Source organism: Pelodiscus sinensis, chromosome 12 (assembly GCF_049634645.1).
Source record: "Pelodiscus sinensis isolate JC-2024 chromosome 12, ASM4963464v1, whole genome shotgun sequence".
In the NCBI taxonomy this organism is placed as follows: Eukaryota; Metazoa; Chordata; order Testudines; family Trionychidae; genus Pelodiscus; species Pelodiscus sinensis.
The window spans coordinates 39307729-39332704 of NC_134722.1; the positions used below are offsets into that span (position 1 = coordinate 39307729).

The following is a 24976-nucleotide window of genomic DNA, read 5'->3' on the forward strand; positions in this document are numbered from 1 at the left end:
CATTTAGAAGCCCCATATGATACAACAACAAAGTCAAAAATAAAACAAAAAAACTATTAAAAATAAGACCAGCCAAACTGTCAGTAGGTATGCAGGTCACCTTGTCCACCACAGATACTCATTCAAGTGCTTAGTAAAAATAACTAATGATCCGGGGCCCAACTTGAGAACCCTTGATGGAACTTGATATTCAAAGAGTGGCATTTATTTTCAGAAAATCAGGCCCATTTAAGGTGTCCAGCTGGACACCCAAAATCAAGACACACCCGCCACAATAGTCACTTTGTGCTAGAGAGACCAAGATTTTCCAAACCAGCATAATATTCTATGTGTCTGTAAAAGTTTCTCTAAAGAACATTGTCTTTTTCAGTCACCAGCTAATGCTGGCAACATACTTTGAAAATATAAAGTATTAGATAAAGGCTATGAAATATCATCAAGTGCTTTGGACTTGCTTTTGTCCAGCTGTCCTGTGCAGTTTAAGTAACCTCTGGCATTAGCTGTACTTACAGCGCTCCAGCAAATTAGATGGTTTGTTTCAGGATCTTCCACCAGTGTCCACAGTTTAGTCAGGAATGCTGGCACATTACTGGAGTATCCATCCATTGCCAGGGAACTGGGTGAATCTTGCATAGTTTTTCAATGTTTCTGTTACACTAACTCCATCTTTTCCAATATGCCTGTCTCACTGTGTTTGTGGGTCACAGGGAAACTGAACGATTTAGTTTCATTCAGGTCCAGCTGAGAGCAGGCCCCCCCATTGAGTCACATCAACAGTGCTGTTTGCACTCTTAAAAACTCAGCACAATGCAACTGCATCACCAGCCCCAGGGAACAATGCACAGAACTAAAATGCATGCAGCTGATTGCACGATGCTGTGAATAAACATGCAGTGTCATGCAAAGAGAACACACGCTTACACCTTAGGCTGAGGTGTTAACAAATCAGTAGAATGAATTAAACCACATCTGGGCGACATGTTTTCAGGGTGCCAGGAAGAAGAGACACTAGAGAGTGAAGATACTGAGGCCATGTCTACACTGGTGGATGTTACATGCTGGCAGTTACAGCTCTGCTCACAGAGCGCAGCAGCAAAAACATGATTGGGTGCTCACACTGTCAGCCCCCAGAGCATTAGCGTGACCACACTTGTGGCACTTTCAGTACCTTTGGAAGCAGTGCATTCTGGGCAGCTATCCCATAGAGCACCTCTTCCTCTTCTGCCATAGAGGTTTGTGGGGAGGCACAGAGCATCCTGGGTCTTGTTCCAATGCCCTATGGGACATCACTTGGAACCCCAGCAACCCCTGTGCTTCCATCTGCATTTGGAGCCATCTTTCAATAGCTTCTGTGCTGCACGCTCTGCATCCTTGGTCTGCAGGAATGGATCCCCAGCTGCTGATGGGTCTCAATAGCATCTCACGAATGGCAGTCAGAGTTATTTCTGAAGCTGCAAAGTGAGGAGGAAGAGTCTGAGCAGTGTTCATATGACACGAGGTTTCTTGTATCATTCACGGAAGTGCTGAGCACAGTGGAACGCTGCTTTTGAGCTTGGGAAACAAGCAGTGAGTGGTGGGATCACATCATCATGCAAGCCTGGGATGACGAGCAGTGGCTGCATACTTTTGGATGAGGAACGTTATTTTCATGGGACTGTGTGCTGATCTCGCTCCCACCCTGCAGCACAAGGATACATGAATGAGAGCTGCCCTGCCAGTGGAGATGCACATAGCGACCGCACTGTGGAAGCTGGCTACTGCAGACAGCTCTATGCAGAGCACATATGCTCTATACTTCTTGGAGCCAGTATGGACACCAGGAAAGTTACAGAGGTGGGGGCTGATTTACTGCACAGTAACTTGCCAGTGTAGACTTGGCCTGAGTTTAAACATTAGTTAGGAGACTCCTTGTTTTGAATGTTGGCAGGCACAGATGGGCAAAATCAAGGCTGGTTTTAAATGTGCCAAGCCTTAATCAGGCTGCATAAAATCAATTCCTGTATCCCACAGTTCAGCAAGCTTTGGATGAGCAGCTCTAGTTTAGGTGAAAATAGATAGGTCCCAAATGCCACAGTCTGCTATTACTATTATTCTGGGTGTTTCACCCTGTGCTAGTTCTGAGCAGCTGGATTTATTTTGTCCACACTTTGGAGCCCTAACTCATGTGAGTATTCTCATTGGCTTCCATTGGACAATTTGTTGCTCACCAGGATAAAAGCACCACAATCTTGCCCTTTATTTTCTGCCTTAACACAGTGTACAAAAAGTTGTTTTCTGGGGACTTGATGACAATGTAATCAGAGCCCAGGACCATTTCAAACCAAACAAGCTTTAAAAATCTCTCACCAGGAATCTCTGACACATTTGACTGATAAACACACACAGCAGCTCACATGTAAGTGAGAAGTAACTATCATTCTCTTGTGAATAAAGTGACAAAATGAGTGTCATTAGCAATAGTTTCAGGGGGTGGCCGAGTTAGTCTGTACAGGATAAACTTAAAAAACAACAAATAGTCTGGTAGCACTTAAAAAGGTTTATCTCCAACCTTTTTAAGCACAAGACCACTTTTTGAATTTAAGTGCAATCCAAGATCTACCTCAAACCCAAATATTCTTTCCCCTGCCTCCTTTGTGCCCCTTCTCCAAGGCCCTGCCCCTGCTCACTCCATCCTCCCTCTCTCCCCCATCCTCCCTCACTTTTACCAGACTGGGGCAGAGGGGTGGAGTGCAGGCTCTGGTCTTGGATTAAGGAATTTAGAGTGTGAGAGGGGCTCTGAGATGAGCATGGGGCAAGCAGTTGAAGTGCCGGAGGGGGTTCTAGGTGCAGGCTCTGGGAGGGTATTTGGATATTGGGGTGCTCATAGTTAGGGTGGGGCTTGGGGTGCAGGAAAGGGTTCATGACTGGGGTAGGAGTTTGGGATGTGGGCACCAGCTGGGCCCTGCTTACCTCAGGTGACTCCTGGGTGGCGGTGCAGTGGGGCTAAGGCAGGCTCACCCCTGTCCTGGCCCTGCACCACTCCCAAAAGCAGCCAGCAAACTCCATCCCAAATCCTGCTGTGTCCCCTCTCTGCTCTGTGGAGATAGGATACAGAGTGGGAGGGGGGCACTTTAACATCAGTGCCCCCTTCTTTGCCTCTCCTGCCCTGCACAGAAAGCAGAGGTTCCAACACAAAGGGCAGGAGATGCACAGCAGTCTGTGCGGGGGCAGCTTAAGTGGTAACCTCTTGGCCATACCCGTTAGGATCCCCCACCAGAGGCTCCAAGATCTACTAGTAAATCCCGATCTACTGGTTAGTGATCACTGTTATAGACTAACAAAACATATAGATCAGTGTTTCTTAAACTTTTTAAGACCGAGGAACACCAAACAATTTTTTTTTTTTTATGGAGGAACACCAAGGATTTTTTGTTGAGCACCAAAAAAAAAAAAAAAGTCGGGGGAGGGGAGAGAGTTGGGGAAAGGAAATGTTATTGAGAAAAAAAAGGATCGGGATAAAGTTATTGAGCAAAAAAAAAGTCGCCTTTAAGGGCGACCATTTTGAATTCTGTTGTTTTCCACGGCACACCTCCAACTGTGTGCCACGGAACGCAGTTTAAGAAACACTGATATAGATGGTATCATGAGCTTTCATGGCTGAAGAAGTGGGCTGTGCCCATGAAAGTTCATGATCCCATCTACATGTTTTGTTAGTCTATAAAATGTTACCAGACCATTTGTTGTTTTTTAAGATTAGCAATAGTGCTTTTCCAAAGGGATGCCAGTGGGGTAATGAAGGCACAGGTAGCCTGAAAATGGTTCTCTTTGAGGTCTTTGCATGAGATACTTCATATCATCATCTGGAAATTGCATTTCAGTGAAAGGAAAAGGCAGCTCAGCGAGGAAAATTAATGAGGCAATTCATTACTAATTTAAGGAATTTTTCCCTGCCTTTATTTTACATTAGAAATTCAGGTCTAGGCTAGGGGTGGTAAGTATCGGTTAACTGATTCGTCGAGTAACCTCAAGAATTCTCATGGGTTAGTCAACTAGTCTATAGTCCCTGGGGTGGGGCCAGCAGCCAGTGCCCTCCAGCTTACTCCTGAGGAGCCCCCTGCCACTCCGCAGCAGTGCAGGGTGCCAGGCGGAACCTGGTCTGCGACAGGAGCCAGTTTAAAAAGCAGCTTCCCTCGTGGACCAGCTGTCTGTCACCCTGTGCTGCTACCTCTGATAAAGAGGCAGTAGCGCAGGGTGGCACCAGTCCCTGTCTAGTAGGGGGTCTGAGCTCCAGGACCCGGTACAAGCTGGAACGGAGCAGGGCTGCCTGCCCACCCAACTCCTAAAACACTTTAAATGCAGAGCTGCAGCAGGGGTAGGTCCCAGACCCGTTTCAAGCCAGGACTGAGCTGGACTGCTGGCCAGCCTGCTAAAAAATTTACTGGCAAGTGTGGGGGGCGGGGGGAATGCGTGTAGTCTATAGTATTAACCTGTACGTTTTTGCTTATTGGTTAATCGGCTAGCCGACTACACTGTTACATCCCTAGTCTGGGCTAGGATGGAAGGCTTGTTGAATGGTGGACTAGTGAAGTCTCAGCATAAAAGCCAAGACAGGAAATAATAAGATGAGAACTGGGTTGTTGGTTATACTGTTTAAAAACTCTTTGGATTTTGTACATATTTGCTAGAACCTATTTAACTTAACCTACTCATTAACATTTTGGATAAATACAGCCTCTGTAAAAGATTCAACATCTTCACCCCTTCATTTGAGATGTTGTACAGCACCTAATGCTACATGGCTCCAACCTGGTTGTTCTGTGGGTACTCATCATATCCCTGAGGTCCTCCAAGAAAAGCCAGAAAGAGCAAATGTGACATTCCTGGTGTTTCCGAGTTAAATAAATAATTTTTAAAAAAGCAGGGGAAAACCTATACATACCATGCTTTCTTTATATGTTATAAACAAAAAAGCACTAGTCTGTGACTTTTAAAACTCTGCAGATTATCTAAGTGTAGCGGTGTATCTAGACTACATTTTTTTTTTGAAAAAAGTTGCCTTTTTTTTTCGAAAAAACCTCCCCTGAGTCTAGACTGCTGCTGCATTCTTTCGAAAGTAAATCGAAAGAACGCGGCAGTTCTTTCGACCGCAGAAAATCTCGTTTTACAAAGAAGAACGCCTTTTTTCGTTCTTTTGAAAGTGCTCTTTCGAAAAAAGGCGCTATGAAATGCAAACTGTGCTTTTTCAAAAGAGAGCATCCAGACTGCCTGAGTGCTCTCTTTCAAAAAAGCGGCTTGCATTTTTGAAAGTACTGGTTGTAGTCTAGACGCTCTTTTTTGAAAGAGTCTTGCAGTCCAGATGTAGCCTAAATGCACAGTTTCTTGAGCAAAACAAGGGAAATTGTGCTTTCTACAGCAGCTGGGTTGAGGTGGAAGACAGATTCCTGTGTGTGTCTGAATGCGAGGGTGTAAGTAATATGGAGGCAACAGAAAGGGCATGCTTTTTCCATCCTGCTTGGAAACATATGTCTGTAATGTGAAATTTTTAGCAGTTACATGTTTATACACGGGTGATGGGATGGGGCAGAAGCAACTCTGCAGGAGTTGTTAGGCATGGAGAACTGGCTTTTAAGCTGGCTCCCCATCCATACCCTTACTCCCTCCCACCCCTCCAATGCTGCCTCTGTATCAGAGGCAGCAGAGCAGGGGCAGGAGGCACAGGTGGGAGCTGCTGCTCATGGGATTTTAAACTTTTCAGCTGGATCCGCATGAGCACCAGCTCCCATGGAACTGCCTCTGCCCTTCCCCCTGTGCTGCTGCCTTTGTATCACAGGCAGCAACCTGAAGGAAGAGGGGCAGGCAGCTCCACAGGGGCCAGTGTTCACAGGGAGCCTGCTTAAATGCTAGCTCTGGCTCTCGCCTCCCACCCCCGCACCCAGCAGTGCCAGGGGTTGGGTCTGTGTGTACCTATGAAGGTTAACCAATGAGCCCAGATTCATTGGTTAACCATTTACACCAGTGGTCTCCAACCTTTTTACACCCAAGATCACTTTTTAAGTCTCAGAAGAGGCGAAGATCTACTGCCCCGCCCCTTCCTTGAAGCCCCGCCTACATTACATGAGGAAATCTAATGTAAATGTACTGCGCAGGTGTGCAGTTCAGAGAGGGCTCAAGAGCTACTCTTAGAGCCCCTGAGATCTACCGGTAGATCGCGATCTACTGGTTGGTGACCACGGATTTACACTTTTATGTTATCACATCCCTAGTAAGGGATGTTGGTTTTGGTGCATTACCCTAAAATCCCCAGAATTCCATTCACTTGGAATCTGTGTATCCACATGTTTTTTCTAAACTGGCTTCAAATCAGAACAGATGCATCACTGAATTACTATCGGTTTCCAGGGGTAAGGTTCTTTGATGAGCTTGAGAGTGTATTGTTTCAGTCTGGTACAGCGTATAAGGAAGGTATCTACCACCTCCTGGCTAACTACACAGAAACAATGAATCTCTGTTAGATTGACACACTTCCTTGCCAGGTCTATTAGCGAGGAGTTCAAATCATCTGAGGGGGTGGTCTTGAGCACCAGCCTGTTTAAGGTCCTGCTGTAACAGCTGGTGACAAACCTAATCTGGTTCACCATGTACGTAAAAGTGTTCAGCTGTAAAGTATCCACAGGTATGCTGGGTTTTAGGATTCTTGGTATCTTCCAGGCAGGGACTGTGTGATCAAACTCTAGTTCTACACGGAGTTGAGGATGCTTCTGGCTCACAGCAGCCCACAGCTCTTCAGAGATGACTGGAATATATTTGTCTAAGCGCTCACAGAAAATATTTAAGTGTGTGAAAGTCCCTCTCTCGGGCTTGATCAGTTCTGCAAACACATCATTAGACAGGCTGGCATAGTAGACTCCCAAGGTAGACAATTCAGGGCATACTTTCAGAACCTCTCTGATGGTTTCTGGCTTCACATTGCAAACCAAAGTGTGGTTATTGATGAACAAGCTGCGCAGGTTTGGGCTGCTGTTGGCTATGAGTCCAACAAGCCCATCATCAAGGGTGAATGGCATTCTCCGGAAATCAATATGCTGAAGATCTATTTGATTTTCTCTCTGGCAAATATTTCGTATGCTCTGCAGGATGTCCTGGCCAGAATAGAAATAAGGGTTCTCCCCTTTGCACACAATGCATAGCTTCTGCAGCTTGTGGTTCTGCCTGGCCAACATGTCTAGAACATGGGTGACATTCTTCCGATTTATTTCCTTGGATTGATCAAACACAATCGTCAGGTGTTTTATCTGGCTCAGAAATTGGTGTAAACTCTGTAGCATACCCTCCTCATTCTCCAAAACACAACTGGAAAAGCATTATGAACACAGTTAGTTGTTTCACTGGAGCTGTAGTAAGTGAACACAATGTCTGTATTTTACTTAGAATCACTGTCTATTATTATTTATCTTCTCTGCTGCCTTAGAAGTTGGTTGTCACTTAATGATTAGGAGGCAGTGTGATTTAGAACAGGGATTTTCAAACTCTGGGTCACAGCTGGTAGAGGCAAGCCGCTAGCTGACTGCAAGATACTTTCACCTGTATCTGTAGAGACATGGGTAAACAAAGCATCTTGAAGCCAGCTAGCAGCTTACCCTTACAAGCCACTGATTTAGAGAAGACCTGGGTTTAACTCCCAAGCCTGCCATTGACTTGCTATGTGATGCTGGACAATGATTCTCATGATTTGTGCCTCTTTTTTCCCCACCCAATTCTGATCTGTCTTGTCTATTTACATTATAATTCCTTGAGGACAAGACTCTCTGTAGGTTTTTTATGGCACAATAGAGCCCCAAGTTCTGGCTGGTCCGGTAAGTGCTACTATAATACAAACAACAGTTAGCTATTGGAATCTGTCACTATGTACAACCTGGCTGGGTTGATTTAGTTGGAATTGGTCCTGCCTAGAGCAGGGGGCTGGACTTGATGACCTTCTGAGGTCTCTTCCAGTTCTATGATTCTATAGGAGATAGGTTCTGGTCCCATGGAGCTTACATTCAAACTCCCTTTTCCCTCTGTCTCATGCACTAGAGCTCAGACCGTTAGCTTAAGAAGTGCCAAATAATCATTCCAGCGACCTTGGCTGAAGCTTTCTTTTTGCTCCTGAATGTGGCCTACTGGTTCGAGCACAGGACTGGAATTCAGGAGACCTGCACGGTATTCCTAACTCTGCTTGCTCTATGGCCCAGAGCAAGTCTCTTCCCCTCTCTAAAATGTGGATAAAGAAACTGTCTTTCTTTGTAAATGCCTAGAGATCCATGGACGAAAAGTGCTATAATATAAAAGCTAGATATTATGATCTAGTCCTTTCCTTGACTTATGATTCAGAATGCTTTCTTTTATAAAAACAACAAAAGTTTAACCCTATTTTCTCTACTACATACACAGCCATTATTTGTATGAGGTACTGTTACTTGTATAGTTTCATAGAAAATAAAGCCACAGGGGACCATTGTGACCACATAGTCCAGTGGCTCTCAAACTTTCCAGACTACTGTGTCCCTTTCTAGAGTCTGACTTATCTTATGAACCCCCAAGTTACACCTCACTTCAAATATTACTTATTTACAAAAATCAGACAAAAATACACATCACAGCACACTAGTACTCAACAATGGATGACTCTCTCATTTTTACCATATAATTATAATAAATTGGAATATAATAATTATATATAATAATTACATATATATATATTGTACTTATATCTCAATCTGCAATATATAGAGTATTATAAGTAAGCAGGGGTGCTGGAAGTTTTTATAGTGGAGCGGCTGAGAGCCATTAAACCGGAGGCAGGCAAGGTATGGCTTGCGGGCCATATCCTGCCCACCAAACCTTTTAATCCAGCCCATGACCTGCCCCTGTGGCAGGGAGCAGTGCCACTCAAAGCAGCTGGTTGCTCCTTGTGGCCCTCTGCACAGCATCACATGCTGCCCTGCTCCCAGCAAAATCTCTCAACCAGCCAACAGGAGCTATGAGATTTTGCTGGGGGAGGGGAGAATAGTGGCAGGGCGCAAAGCCTCCCACTACAGTGCAGAGAGCCACATGGAAAGAGTGGTCTGGGGCTGCTGGCAGGCAGGGAAGCCTGCTTGAGAATGCTGCTTAGATAATGGCTCCTGGCCAGAGCCTCCCTCTGGCACCCTACCCCAACTCCCTTCCAGACCCTGAACTCCCTCCTTCTCACCTTCCCTGAGCCAGAATCCTCTCTTGCACCCTTGTCCCTTCCCCAAATTTGCACTCCAATGCCCTACTCTAGGTCATAACCACCTCCTTCACCCAAACCCCCTCCCAGAACCACTCCTTCTCCTGCACCCCAGTTCCTTATCTGAAGCTCCCTTCTGCACCCAACCTACATCCCAGACCCTGCACTCCCTACATAGGAAAGTACGGCCCTTGACCACTTACCAAAATTTTGGAGTACCCCCTCCTATCAAAATTATTGCCCACTCCTGTAAAACTGTAAATCTGAATACAATGGAAACAACTTCAACGCCCTACTTTCAGCACTTACATAAAATAAGTCATCCTTTGTCTGAAATTTGTACTGACTTTGCTAATGCTTTTTACTTAGCCTGTTGTAAAATTAGGCAAATACCAAGATGAACTGATGTATCCTGCATGCCCCCAGAGGTATACATACCCCTGGTTGAGTACCGCTGATCTAATCTGAGCTGTATAACAGGCCACAGGATTTCTCTGAATTAATTCCTGATTGAACTAGGGTTGCCAGATGGTTTCAACAAAAATACTGGACACACTTGACATTACATCACAATCTACATTACATCTGATTTAGAAAATACCAGACATTTATATTTTTCAATTTGTTTCCCGAACAGCAAGCGCTAATACTGGACTGTCCGGTTCAAAACCGGACATCTGGCAACCCTAGACTGAACTAGAGTAGATCTTTTAGAAAAACATCTAATGTTGATTTTAAAATTGCTAGTGCTGAAGAATCCACCACCCCGCTTGGTAAGTTGTTTGAATAGTTTATAAGTATTCACATTTATAGGCAATAATCAGCAATGATCTTTTTGAATGAAGGACGGTGCTTTAAGATAATTAAGTTGTACTGCTAGATGTATACAAGATGCTCTGTGCTTGACTGTACAGACACCTTCAAACAGTAGAAACTATCTCCTCTCACCTGATCTCTGTGAAATGCCACACAGAACTAGTAGAAACAGCTGAGGCCCAATGTTTGCACACTTGAAAGACTGTGTATCTATCTCGGAGAGACAGGTAGTAAAATATATGGATGAGGATTTCTTCTGGGATGTAGTTCCAAAATTCTGATGTTGGAGCATTCATCTTTCTTATCCAGCAAGCTTCAGCAACAAGAACCACCTTCCAGACTGCAAATAATTCCCTAGACTCCCTGTTGCAGAAAAAGGAAACGCATCAACTCATCTCTAGTTTGATATCAGGGTCAGAATTCTTTCTTAAATTTTGAACATTTCCACCAAAATTTTGACATTTGTAAAATGAAACAAAATAAATATCCAGGTGGCAAAGTTTGTAGATACAACATTACTCAAGATATCTAAGTCCAAAGCAGACAGTGAAGAGTTATAAAGAGATTTCAGAAAACTGGGTGACTAGGGAACAAAATGGCAGATGAAATTCAGTGTTGATAAACAGAAAGTAATGCACACTGGAAAACAATCACAACTATACATACAAAATGATGGCTTCTGAATTAGTTGCTAATTCTCAAGAAAGAGCTCATAGGAGACTGTGGATAGTTCTCAATGTGCAGTGGCAGTGGGAAAAAAATCTAACAATATTAAGAACCACTAGGAAAGGGATGGACAGACAGATAAGGCAACAGAAAATATCACGATGCCACTATATAAATCCATGGTATACCCACATCTTGAATACTGCATGCAATTTTGGTCACCCCATCTCAAAAAAGACAAACTTGGTCCTGCCATGGAGGCAGGGGACTGGACTCAATGACGTCTCAAGGTCCCTTCCAGTCCTAGTATTCTATGATTCTATGAAACTTGAAATGGTATGGAGAAGACCAACGAAAATGATTAGAGGGATAGAATATCTTCCATATGAGGAGAGATTAAAAAGACAGGACTGCTCAGCTTAGAAAAGAGATAACTGAAGGGGGACATGACAGAGGTCTACAAAATCATAAACGGTGTGGACAAAAAGTGTTATGTACCCCTTCATAACAGATGACCCAGGGATCACCCAATTAAAAGGCAGCAGCTTTAAAACACACAAAAGGAATGCTGTCAAGTATCAGAGGGGTAGCCGTGTTAGTCTGAATCTGCAAAAGCGACGAGGAGTCCTGTGGCACCTTATAGACTAACTGAAGTGTAGGAGCATAAGCTTTCGTGGGCAAAGACCCACTTCGTCAGATGCATGTCAGGAATGCTGTAAAGTTAAAAAACAATTAGATAAATTCATGGAGGATAGGCCCATCAATGATCAACATGATCAAGAATGCAAACCATGATGTGGATGTCCCTAAATTTCTGACTTCCAGAAGCTGGCTCTGGATGACAGAGGATGGATCACTCCATAGGGAATGGCCAGAACTGGGCAATTTATGAAGCTTCTGGCACTGATCACTGTTGCAAAACAGGATGCTGGCCTACATGGATCATTGTTCTGACCCAATATGGCCATTCTTATGTTCTTAAGCACACAAAAAAGGGAAGTTTAGACAAACTTGGCCTATTTCCTTCTTCACCACTCCATTTTTAGATCAAACATAGAAACTGGTTGAATTTTTTTGTGAATTCCAAATTTCAAAATTCTGGAAAAAAGTGAAGCATTTTAAAATGTGATTTTTTTCTTCATTGCCATTTTTAGCCCTAAAAGTTCAAAAACCAGAGGCCAGAGAAATGTCCTAATACCTATATTTTTAAAAAATCTTGTAATATTTAAGCCACTCATGAGGCCAAACTCATGATTTTTCAATGTTTGAGTATGGCAATACCGTAGCAGCCATGTGATCTTGTTAGGTATGTCATCTGCCTCTCACCCCATTTCTGACAGCTCAGCTATGCATTTTTCAGGTATTTAAAGTGTGTCACAAACAGGAGGGAGAAAAATTGTTCTCCTTGTCCTCTGAGGATAGGACAAGAAGCAGTGGGCTTAAACTACAGCAAGGGAGGTTTAAGCTGGACATTAGGAAAAACTTCCTAATTGTCAGGGTGGTTAAACACTGGAATAAGTTGCCAAGGGAGGTTGGGGAATCTCCATCTCTGGAGATATTTAAGAGCAGGTTAAATAGACATCTATCAGGGATGGTCTAAACCAATGTTTCCCAAATGGTGTTCCGCAGAACCCCGGGGTTCCGCAAAGTGAAAATAAGGGTTCCACTTGAAAATTCCATTACAATAACATTTCATTTTTTAAAATAATAATTAATATTTAAGCATTTATGAATTTTATTGAAAATTTTATTTTCATTTGTGTTTGCCACGATAAGTGTCCCTTTGTAATGCCAGCTTAGCCAGAGAGTGGGGACAATGATAACACTACTCAGCGTTGCGCGCAGTCAGTCAGTCAGTGGTGCGTTCGCCTGCTAGATACCACTGTAAATCCCCGTACTCACTCTCAGGAAGTGTGGATCATGTGGGACTGAATACGAATATACTAGCGCCGTGTCGGGCAAATTTGAAGCCTCAGCTGTCAAACCAGTTGCTTGCATGGTAATTACGCAGCAACAAAAACGAAATACAGAAATTGACTGAATGCCACACCAGATATGCGAATCCAACTTTCTAGTATTAAACCAAATATAAAAAGAATTTGCCAAGAAAAGAATAAAAAACATTCTTTGCATTGAAAACTGCCAATATAATGCATATTAGTTTTTTAGCTTTATTTTTTGTACACATTAAATGTGATTTTTGTTTTTAAATATGTGCAATTAAACTGAATGTTGATCTCATGACCTTGTTTAGCATTTGTTTATTATTAACCTTACTTATTTGTGGTCTACTTTTTCAGCTCTGTATATAAGACTTATTAGGGGTTCCACAAAATTCTTTTAAGTTTAAAAGGGTTCCATGGACAAATAAAATTGAGAAACACAGGTCTAGACAGTAATGTGTCCTGCCATGAGGGCAGCAAACTGCACTCCATGACCTCTTGAGGTCCCTTCCAGTTCTAGTGTTCTAGGATTCCTTCATCCTGCCAGCCTAGGAGATGCCTTTTTGCTTTGTTTCCTGCACATTCTGGTTGGCTGTGTCTAGACTGGCCAGTTTTTCCAGAAAATCAGCCGCTTTTCCAGAAAAACTTGCCAGCTGTCTACACTGGCCGCTTGAATTTCCGCAAAAGCACTGACTTCCTACTGTAAGAAATCAGTGTTTTTTGTGGAAATACTATTCTGCTCCAGTTCGGGAAAAAGTCCTTTTTGCGCAAAACTTTTGTGCAAAAGGGCCAGTGTAAACAGCTCAGATTTGTTTTGCGCAAAAAAGCCCCGATCGCGAAAATGGCGATCGGGGCTTTTTTGCGGAAAAACGCGTCTAGATTGGCCACGGACGCTTTTCTGCAAAAAGTGCTTTTGTGGAAAAGCGTCCATGCCAATCTAGACGTTCTTTTCCGAAAATGCTTTTAGCAGAAAACTTTTCCGTTAAAAGCATTTCCAGAAAATCATGCCAGTCTAGATGTAGCTGCTGTGTCTAGACTAGCCAGTTTTTCCGGAAAATCAGCCACTTTTCCGGAAAAACTTGCCAGCTGTCTACACTGGCCGCTTGAATTTCCGCAAAAACACTGACAATCTCGTGTAAGATTATCAGTGTTCTTGCAGAAATGCTATGCTGCTCCCGTTCAGGCAAAAGTCCTTTTGCGTAAAACTTTTGCACAAAAGGGCTGGTGTAGTCAGCCCAGATTTGTTTTCCACAAAAAACCCCCGATCCGTGAAAAGCATTTCTGGAAAATCATGCCCCTCTAGACGTAGCCTTTAGTGTATCCCCTCTCACAATGCCTGGCACGGCGCCCCCTCCGCTCGCCTACTTTACCTCAGATTTAAGCATTTTATGGACGGGATCTCCAGCCCTAGAGGTTTTCAAGTCCCATCCTGAGCAAGCCCTGGCTGGGATGAGTCAGCCTGTGGGTCCTGCCCTGGGCAGGAAGCTGGGCTCCAGGACTCCGGAGGCCTCCCCCGCCCCAGGACTCTAGGGCTGTCTGAGTATTTCAGCACCAGACTGCGCCTCCCCCGTCACAGCTGCTGTGACTTTACCGTGAGCGGCGGTTTCTTAGGGCCCCGCGGCTGCCCGCGAGCTCGACGTGCACCAGGCGCTCAGACAGCAAGGGCGGGATCGTGGGGGGCGGGGCTGGCCACACGGCCGCGCGCTCACTTTCCGTTAATTGCTCGGCCTGGCCAATTTGCATTTGCCCCGCCCCCACGGGCGACCTCACCCCGCTTGCCGAGGAGGGGAGCCGGCACCTGTTTGTCCGCGCTCGCTGCGGCGGGCTGCCCCACCTGGCAGAGCCGCGAGCGGCCCGGCCAATCAAAGGGAGCAGCGGGGCTCGGCTGAGCTACCGCGTCACGCAGCCGCGCGCCTCCGCCCCAGCGCCCCGCCCGCGGCGACGCGGCTAGCTAGTCCGCTCGCAGCACGGCGCCGCCTTTCCGAGGGGGAGGGCTCACCGGGAGGAAATCCCGTGTTCCGCGGAGTCCGAGCCGGGTGGCGGCCGACGCCATCCCAGTCCCGCCCCCGGCTCTCCCCACGCCCGGGATAAGCCTGCGGCCGGGAGCCAGAGCGAAGACTTCCCCCTTGACAAGGAAAGTTGCCGGATCGGCCTGCCCCGCAGCCGTCCCGTGATGAGGAACTCGGTGGAGCCGGGTCCTCCAGCCAAAGCAGCTTAAGTTGTTGTCTCATCCACTTGGGCCTGGCCCTGTCTGGAACGTGCCTCAGTTTCCCCTTCGGAAAGGCGGTAGTTATTCAGTACATCCCTGTCGCCTAGAGCGCTGCTGGCTGAGCTCCCTTTTCCCAGGAGCTGCCTAACCCCTAGCTCGGTTCCCGACCTGAGGTACCGGTACCCCCCCCAGGGGGCACGGGGAATATTTGGTAAATAACTAGATTATTCTAATTGAAATATTCCAAAAGTAGCAGTGTTAATGAAAAGTGGATTCTAGAGTCTAGAATTTATTTCCTTTCATATTGAATAGGGGGTACAGAAAGGTTTACTAAAAGCCAAGGGGGGGGCGGTATGGGGACTGAAAAAGGTTGGGAACCCCTGCCCTAGCTGAACTTACAGGATGTTGCACAGGCAGTTTTTAGACCTGAGGTCCTGCTGCGTTGTGGCCTTCACGATGATAAGGGTGTTGATACAAAACAAACAGCACTACAAAAAAGGCAAATCATTACTAGAGTTGAGAAAAGGAAGTGGCAAGCTATGGATTATCAGGGGAGGGAGGCAAGATAGGGGCAATAGTCAGAATCTGACCGCCCTGCCACTCACTACCCCCGGGCCAGTTGAGACCTGGAGACAGGAGCACACAAAGTCTCCCCCCAGTGCCAGAGGCATACAGTGCCAGAGGGAGCTGCCAGCTGTTTAAAGCAGCTGGTGCTGCCACCTGCCCCTGGTGGGGCACGGGTGGGGGGCAAAGACTTTTCACACTCCCCCACCCCCAGGCTCTGATTGGCCTGGGGGGGGGGGAGAGCATGCCATGTCTCCTCCCCTGCCTGGGGCAGGCTGCACCTAGAGCAGGGGTGTCCAAACTTTTTTCAAAGAGGGCCAGATTTGATGAAGTGAACATTCGTGAGGGCCGACCATTTTGCCTGATGTTCTTTGAATCATGTTCATTAAAATTAAATGCAAATTAACTATTTTATGCAAAGGTTATTGCAAACGGCATACTTTTCATTTCGTCACATGGATGACAAATCTAAACAGGTGTTAAATCACTCTGCCTTTAATATCTGAAGGCCAGATGAAAAAAAAAATCCAGAAAGCTGAAATATGTCAGGAACATTGTAAAGTACATTACATATTATTGGTAATAAAGGTTGTCTGTCAACTTTTAAGTTAAAAAAATATGAACAGGAACATAACACCAAGTATGCATGTTGTGTTCAAATATATTTATAACTGATTTAGACCAACTGACATTAACTGAGATTTTACAATGTATTCATCTCAATACATATGGATTCGTTGGGGGCCATAAAAGATAGATATTGCCAAATTACCTGTGGGGCCGTATTAAACCAGAACACGGGCCGGAATTGGCCCGCGGGCCGGACTTTGGACATGCCTGACCTAGAGTGAACAGCCTCCTTCCACCCAAGGGCCCACACCTTCAGGGGAGGTCCATGACCACTTCCAAAATTCATGAAGTGGCTCCTCTGCAAAAATTATTGCCCACCCCTTGGGTTAACTAATTAAAGACTCATGCATTGATCATTTCCCTTTATTTTGTCTCTTCACACAGAATTTTACCTACTCAGATTATTTTGAAAGGAAAGTCAATACCTCTGTTGAAAATTCACCTTTAATTACCAGGCAAAAATAATCGAGTTAAATCTGTACTCATTCATGAACCCAACTGTCTTGCTTTTTTAAGCATAAAGTACAGGACTCCTAGGTTCTCTATTCAACTGTGACACTCACTCTCTGTTTGGTGACCTTTAAATCATTTTGACCTATATTTTCAGAAATGTTCTATAAGGTTGGGTGTCTAGCTTCACTGCGTAAGGAACATGATTTTCAGATATTCTAAGCACCCACAATTCCAGATGAAGTCAACAGGGCTACGTCTACACTGGCATGATTTTCCAGAAATGCTTTTAACGGAAAAGTTTACCGTTTAAAGTATTTTTGGAAAAGAGCATCTAGATTGGCACGAACGCTTTTCCGTTTGCGGAAAAACGTCCGTGCCAATGTAGACGCGCTTTTGCGCAAAAAAGCCCCAACCGCCATTTTAGCCATCGGGGCTTTTTTGCACAAAACAGTACTGTGCTGTCTATACTGGCCCTCTTGCGCAAATCATTTGCGCAAGACGGCATTTGCCCGAACGGGAGCAGCATAGTATTTCCGCAAGAACACTGACGATCTTACATGAGATCGTCAGTGTTCTTGCGGAAATTCTAGCGGCCAGTGTAGACAGCTGGCAAGTTTTTTCCGCAAAAGCAGATTATTTTGTGGAAAAACTTGCCAGTCTAGACACAGCCCAGGTGTATAGATGCTCAGCACTTAAAAAATCAGGTTCAAGATCTGTAAACTGGGGCATCTAAACTTAAGTCACATTTGAAAGCAAGGGCCTTGCCTAGATTGTGCTTTCCTTCACCGATTTGTGAACTAGGGATAATAATACTTACCCCCAACCCACACATAAAACTCAAGTCCAAATCCTAAAATTGGGTCTTCATTTGGCATATTTCAGTGCCCATATGTAGCTTGTAGGATCAGGGCTTTACATTGTAAAGTACTTTGAGCAACTTAGATGGCAGCTGTTGTAGAACTGCAAAGGTTCTATTGTCACCAAATTATCAACTTGTGTGCCAAGCTAGAGTGTACTTTCTGGACAGTGTTTCTCTGTGTGAAGCAGGTCTCAAGGAACACAGTTATTAGCAGGGCTCGCCAAGCGGCGGCAAGCCTGCTCGCCAGCTGCGCGGTTCTGTGCATGCGCAGATCGCTCTGCGCCGGCTCTTCCAGGTTGTAATCTACTCGCCACAGATCTACCTGTGGCGAGTAGATTACATTATTTGTCGAGCCCTGGTTATTAGGAATCACCTCACTCCTTATTAATACAACATTCTATATTATGGGCTTCATCCTTTCAAAAACTGGGTGGTTTTTGTGCTTTGTCTTAATCTCCAGATCCAGGCTGCTGCTGCCAAGCCTTATGGGCAAAAGTTCTGAGACAAGAACCACCTTTCTATGTCCTGAGTTAAATAACATAATTGCCTCATACCCTTCATGCGCAGTTTGGTTTGTAAAAGATAGACGTATGAACAAAAGATCAGACCAAAATGTTCCATCATCACCAGGGGCAGGTGGCATCACCTGGCCCAGCGGGATACCGGGAATTTCCTGGTGAGCTGCCGTCCAAATGGATCATAATATCCACTGTAAAGCTTCTAATACCGTGGTTATCAACCCGTTGATTGCGATCTACTGGTCGATCGCAAGGGGTCGACCAGTTGATCGTGAGGCGTTTGGGGGCCCCCCTCTGATTTTCCCCCACCCCCAAGAAGCCCCACTACCTACCTCCAGCGACAATGAAGGTAGTGGCAGCTTCCTGCGGGGTAGACAGAATTCCAGCAGCTACGTGCCACTTCGGGGGTTTCTGGAAGTGCAGTGGTGCTCCCCTCCCCCAGGTCTGTGGCGTGCCCGGAACTGGCAGGCGGGACGGGGCAGAGTCCCCAGAGGAGACGCGCATCAGAGCTTTTCCTCCTCTGCAGGGTAGAAGGGGGAGGTGTCCTCAGAGGAGGCGCGCAACGGAGCTTTCCCTTCTCTGTGGGGGGAGGCGGAGTCATCTGCAGAGGAAGCGTATGCTGGGGCTTTCCTCTTCTGCGGGGGGAGAGTGAGGGGAGTCCCATGAGGAGGCGGGTGTGGGGGACTCCCTGCCCCCACTGGCACCCTGTCCCCTGCTGAAGAACCCTACCACCCCCACACCCTGCCCCCTGTCCCCCACTGGCACCCTGCCCTAGCACCCACTAGCACCCTTCCCTAGTACCATGTCCTCTGCTCCCACCAACACAGTTGGGGTCACATTAGTGAGGCTTGGGGGGTTTTGGAGTAGGTTTTTTCTTTTGCATCTCACTTGTGTGGCCCCAACTGACTTTTCTGTGAGTCAGTGACCCCTGATTCAAAACAGGTTCCCTGCCCGTCTCATAAATAAAGACAATGCAGAAACTTTTTGTGTTTGACATAATATTTGATTTAAAAATGAAGCCTGGCCAACAAACCTGCAATTGGGGCCAACCCCCCGATCTGGCCGCAGCATCGTAACACTCCTTCTCCCTCCCCCCCCCCCCCCCCGACCCTAGATCTGAGCCTATCATACACTGGAATCCCTTGCCCTGAGCTCCTGACATACTCCAACCCAAATTCCTGCACCCTCACATCCACAAGCCTGTGGCTTACTTCATACCACAACCCTCCATCTGACCCCAACACTCTCCAGCCTGGAGCCCCCTCCGTGAGCCAGCTTCCCCTCCTCCACCTCCTCCTGCATCCAGATTTCCTCCCAGAGCTTGCACCTCTCACCCCTTCCCGCACTCAAATCCCTCATTCCCACCCCATAGCCCATATATCCTGTCTCAAGCCAGTGAGGGTCCAGCTAGACTGCAGGAGTTATCCTGGAAAAACTCTTCCGCGTCCATGGATGCATTTTTTCTTCCACTTTTTTTAGTGGAAGAGCAAACATGCTCTTTCGGGAAGCCCTGTATTCCTTGTTCCACACGGAATAAGGGGGCTTCCGAAAGAAGGGGTTTTTCTGACATTTAGTCCCATACAGAAAAGCGAAATGTTGGAAAAACCTCTTCCTACACAAGAATTGAAAAGCAGCAGTGTAGAGTATATAAGGGCTGGGGATAGCAAGTGATGGAAAGGAGGAGAATAGAGAGGGTGGGGCTTCCAGGAAGGGGTGAGGTCTTGGGGGAAGGATGGGGTGGTAGGTCTTCGCTTGTTCTGACATTTAAAAAGTGATGTTGGGTGTAAAAAGGTTGGAGACCACTGTTCTTATACCAAAAAATCTATAATACCCAAATTCAAAATGTTTCCAAATAAATCCGAGGTAGCCGAGGCTGTGTGTGTATGTGTGTGTAGTCGGGTGTGGGCCACTGCACTGGCTCAGCCTCGGTTTCTTTGGTGCCAAAGCGAATGACGTCGCATAAAAGTTGAAATCAACAGAACGGATGAGCGATGTGCAATGCGCGATGGTGCATGATAGCAATGCATAGGCCTGCTTTGCGCAATGGTAGAATCAGTGATGGAGTCACTCAAGTCTTGACCGGCGAGTAGAGAGGATGCTGTGATTGGATGAGTTCTGTTATCACCTGTCGTTGTGGGGGTGTGGTTTTCCGTAACTGACAATAAATTACAGTGCAAGTACGGTGTAAACAAACAAAGATTGTGTGAAAAAGTCGGCCAGTCTCAACCCATTTCCCAGGCCTGTTTTGATTGCCAGTAGGCCAGTAGATGACAGCAGCAGCAGAGATGCCATTCATGAGCTCATTTTTACAAGGTTTCCTCATGGCTTAATTAGAGTAAAGTAACAGGTCTTAGTTCACATGTGGGGTGTTTGGATTCTGTCTGCAGTCACTTTAGGAGCTCTGGAAATTTTGCTTTGCAGAGTTTTTGTCTTGCAGGCTATCCCTAAGCAGGTTCCTTTTCCTTAGCAGAGAAATCTGGTACATTGTTTGTTTTTAAGTATATTTTATTTGATATGGTTATTGACGGGTTATATGGAAAATGTCACTGCTGCACAGGTTGGTTACAAACAGCACATAAGTTAATCCAACAGATAATGGTGCTTTGATCTTGCAATGACCTCTGTGTAGGACAGGGGCTGGCCATAGTTTTTGACTGGGGACCACTTCAGAAATTTTTTAAGTTGGCCCCAGGCTGCCCTGGAAGGGGCAGGGCCTTAGGCAGAAGGGAGGGGCCACGACACTTCCATGCTTCCCCACCCACAGACCCTGATTGTATGAGGGTGGGGGAGTGTTCAAAGTCTTTGCCCCTCCCCAGAAGAACCACCAGCTGTTCAGAACAGCTGGCAGTTCCCTCTAGGTATCCATGCTCCTGGCAGTGGGAAGAGACTTCTTGTGCCCCCCCTCTGCTGCCCCCAGGTCAATCAGGGCCTAAGGAAGGGGAGCACGTGAAGTCTCTCGCTCCCCACCCCCATCCTGCAAGGGAGCGCAGAAAAGCAGCTGCCAGTTGACTTTGGTGTTGAGCCCCTTGCAGGGCAAGAGGAGACTTCATGCGCTCTCTCCGCCCCCAAGTCCCTGATTGACCTGGGGTGGCAGGAGCGTGCTTCACCCTGCCCCCAAGCCAATCAGGGCGTGGGGGCAGAGGGAATGCATGAAGTCTCCTCCTGCCCTGCCAGGAGCATGCAACACTTCTCAGCACCGCACACTCCGTGCAGGGTGGGGGCAGGGCAGGAGGCAACTATGCGCGTTTCCTCCTGCCCGCAGGCCATGATTGGCTTGTGTCGGGAGGAGCAGCAAGACCTCCGTGGGCCAGATCAACTTGCTTGGCATGCTGGATTCGGCCCGCAAAGGCCCTTTCGCCTACCCCTGGTGCAAGAGGTCTGTGGCTGAGCAAGGAACACTGGTTCTTGTATTGCCACAAAGCTTCTGTGTGAAGTTAAATGAATCATTTAGGTATGTTTACATTCCAATTTAAGGTGTGACTCTAGCACAGACATACTCCCACTAGTTTAATCTAGCTAATGTGGCAAAAAATAGCAGAGAAGATATGGCAGCATGGACTTTGGCATAAGCTACTTGCCCAGCTATAAGACTGCTAAAGTAGTTGTCCTGGGTATTGTGACAAAATTCCCTTGGTAGCTCCCTGGGGGTTCTGCGCTTCTTGGCAATTACTTGAACACCTCAGAGACTCACAGACCCCCTTTGTTGCCCTAGAATTTCCCTGAAGTCATTCTCATCAATGGCCAGTCCTTGGTGCCGGGCCGGGCCCTGCCTTGCCTTGCCTTCCAAAAAAGTTTTTCCGTTAAAAGCATTTGCGGAAAAGTGCGTCTAGATTGGCACAGACACTTTTCCGCAAAAGCACTTTTCCATAAAAGCCATCGGGGCTTTTTTGCACAAGACAATTTTTAGCTGTCTACACTGGCCCTCTTGCGCAAAAACATTTCCGGAAAAGGGCTTTTGCCCGAACGGGAACGTCAAAGCATTTGCACAAGAAGCACTGATTTCAGACAGTAGAACGTCAGTGCTTTTGCGCAAAATCAAGAGGCCAGTCTAGACGCAGCCTAAGAGTTTTGCAGTTTGCAGGCTATGGTCTATCACGGTATGTACTGGGTTTCCTGGCCTTTGTCAGGATCAGTGCTGTCAGGCCTTCATTGCTATTATTAGCTATGCTCACTAGATTAAAGTATGCCTCCCTTTGCTACAGTTACATCTCAATCTGCAAAGCAGCCCTATCCTTAACATCCTCGGGATGTTAAAAAATGGGTAATTGGGTAACTATGTAACTACTGAAAAATCTCAACAGTTACATGGCTATATGCTGCAGAGCCTACAGCACAGCCAACTCCCTGGGAGCAAGGCTGGCTGGCCCCAGGAGCCAGCTGCACTGTATAAGCTTTATATGGCAGAGCCTGCAGCATGGGGTAGCAGCCAGCTCCTCAGGAGCCAGTGCTCATCAGAAGCCAGCTTTTAAGCCAGCTCCCAGCATGCACTGGCGCCCACCTGCCACCCCTCTCTTGGGGAGCCGGCTGCCACCCCGTACCTTGCAGTCTCTGATACAGAGGCAGTAGTGCAGGGGCAGCAGCCAGGTCCCTGGGAGCCAATGAGCACTGGAAGTTGGCTTTTAAGCTAGTGTCTTTTCAAGGCAAGAGATGTTTTGCCTGCTTTCCTCAGCTTGACTTGCTTCTTTGCACCATTCCTGCCTTACTTCTCTGGTTGAAGGGTGGCGGAACAGGACTGCAGCCTGCCAATAGTGGAGAAGAAGATGGGCAACGAGACCCTGGTGGCAAGAAGTTTCAACTGGCTCCTGGCATGCACCAGCTCCTGCCTGCCACCCAGATCCTGTGGAACTGGCTGCCATCCTGCACAGCTGCCTCTGTATCTGTGTTGCAGGCTTTGCAGTATAAGATGATAGATCTATACATGCACTTTTTTCCTTGTGAGTTTTACACACAAATTTAAACGGCTGCTAGTTTATTCATCCTTTATCCTTCAAAAAGAGTCCAAGCAGGACATTCTAATGGTGTCATGGGCTTTGCATTATTTCCAGTCACTAAGGGAGCTGTATTATGTTCCCGTGTCCTTTGCTCCCTTCCACTGGCAATTATTTTTATAAACAGATTATTGAGTCTCAGTTTTTTTCCTGTGGCTCTGTCTCTGGGCTAGGCTGGGCTGGGCAGATCTGCCAAGCTACCCTCTTTCAGAAAGAAAAGGTGAGATCCCTGAATGTCACCAGATTCATTTCTCTGATTTGCTGAATTAAGGGAATTCATATTTTCATCTCCCTTAGCAGATGTTTTAGAGATACTAAATCCTGCTAAACCCCTCTCTTGAGTGGTCATCATATATATATAGTAGTCCAATGTCTGTGACTATGTAATGATGAAATGCCTCCCTGGCTGTTCCCTCTGGGCAGTGCTGTTGCCTGAGACACGTCCTTCTCCTCCCGCCGTGGCACTCGGCTAACTTCTGCGCCGCTCAGCCAGGCCGCCGCAGGGGAGTCCAAACGGCCGCTTGCACCGCTTGCTGCCCCGCGGTGGCCAGGCTGAGCGGTGCAGAAGTCAGCCAAGCACCATGGCGGGAGGCGAAGGGGGGGCGGGGTGCTGACGTACACGCTCAGCTGGGCTGCTGCGTGGGAGCAAGTGGCGCAAGCGACTGTTTGGGCTCCACGCTCCCCATGCAGCACGGGGAGTGCAGAGTCCAAACAGCCGTTTGGGCTCCGTGGTCCCCCGAGGGAGAGGCAGGAGGGGGAGGAGAAGAGAAAGAGACACAGAGAGAGAGAGAGGCAGGAGGAGGAGAGCTGAGAGAGGGGGAGTGGAGTCAGTAGGAGGAGGAGAGAGAGAGAGACATGGAGCGAGAGACCGGAGGCTCAGGAGAGAAGACTGACATGGAGGAGAGACCTGAAAATCCCGTCTTATGACGGGCTGATTGGCTAGTTATTTAAATAATATGTAGGGCAAGGAAAGGTATTCAAATAGAACTTCGTGTTTCAATCACTACGTGATTAGTATCATACCTGTCGTGTTCCCTTGTATCTTTTCAGTCTGTACTAGCAGTCTTAGGCTATGGCTACACTGTAGCCTTCTTCTGGAAAAATGTATGCAAATGAAGCACAGCGTGGAATATCACTTTTTATTAATCATTTGCATTATTAGCAGCTGCTTTTGCACAAGAGACTTTTGCACAAAAAGGAGCTGTGTAGATGGTTCCTTTTTGCACAAAAAACCCCTCTTGCACAAGAGCCGTTCTTCCTGAAAAAATGGTTTTTTGCGCAAAAAGGAACGATCTACACAGCTTCTTTTTGCACAAAAGCCTCTTGTGGAGTTGGGGTTGGGTGGGTCTGGGGATCACAGCGGGGTGAGCAGGAGGGGGGCATAGGCACCACATAGGGAGGTGGCATGGACATTGCTTGAGGAAGGAGGAGAGGCATTGCAGGTGGGCAGTGGCAGGGGCAATGGGCATAACGGGGGGGCAAGAGGGTATTAGGCAGGAGGAGTGACAGCAGGCGGGTGTGCCATATTTTCTCTCATGATGGCACTCATGCTATCGCACAGCTGCATGAGGTGGTCTCAGGTACAGTTCTGCCACTCAGTGTCCTCATGTATCCTCTGCGCCAGGGTCTACTGCAGTGGCCTCCAACCTTTTTACACCCAAGAGCACTTTTTAAATGACAGAACAAGCCAAGATCTACCGCCCCGCCCCTTCCTTGAAGCCACGCCCTCTCTATTCTCCTCCTCTCCATCACTTGCTATCCCCAACCCTTATACTGCTGCTTTTTTTCCCAATTCTTCTGTAGGAAGAGGTTTTTCCAATATTTGGCCCGGCTAGCCTGGACCAAATGTCAGAAAAATTCCTTCTTTTGAAAGCCCCCTTATTCCTCGCGGAAAGAGGAATATGGGGTGACCAAAAGATCATGTTTGCTCTTCCACTAAAAGAAGTGGAAGAACAAATGCATCCCTGGATGAAGAAGAGTTTTTCTGGGATATCTCCGTAATCCTGAAAAACTCCTGCAGTCTAGCCGTAACCTTGCTGGGTTGAGACAGGATATGTGGGCTCTAGGGTGGGAATGAAGGATTTGGGTGTGGGAAGGGGTGAGA

General features: G+C 46.8%; 1 protein-coding gene across 7 annotated transcripts in view; it reads right to left on the reverse strand.

The window, feature by feature from the left end:
* FBXL8 (F-box and leucine rich repeat protein 8) overlaps nucleotides 1–15126 on the reverse strand; it is an 84213-nt gene extending 69087 nt beyond the window's left edge. For 3 of the 7 annotated variants that reach the window (XM_075940352.1, XM_075940347.1, XM_075940351.1), the window contains exon 1: nucleotides 10175–10301. Coding sequence is in view for 4 of the 7 variants with exons in the window: in XM_075940346.1 (XP_075796461.1) it covers nucleotides 6354–7329; nucleotides 10175–10405; nucleotides 14243–14394 (1359 nt within the window). In the remaining 3 variants the exon portion in view is untranslated. The other 4 variants (XM_075940349.1, XM_075940346.1, XM_075940350.1 and 1 more) reach the window with 4 other exon arrangements.
* Between the last annotated feature and the right edge of the window lie 9850 nt (nucleotides 15127–24976).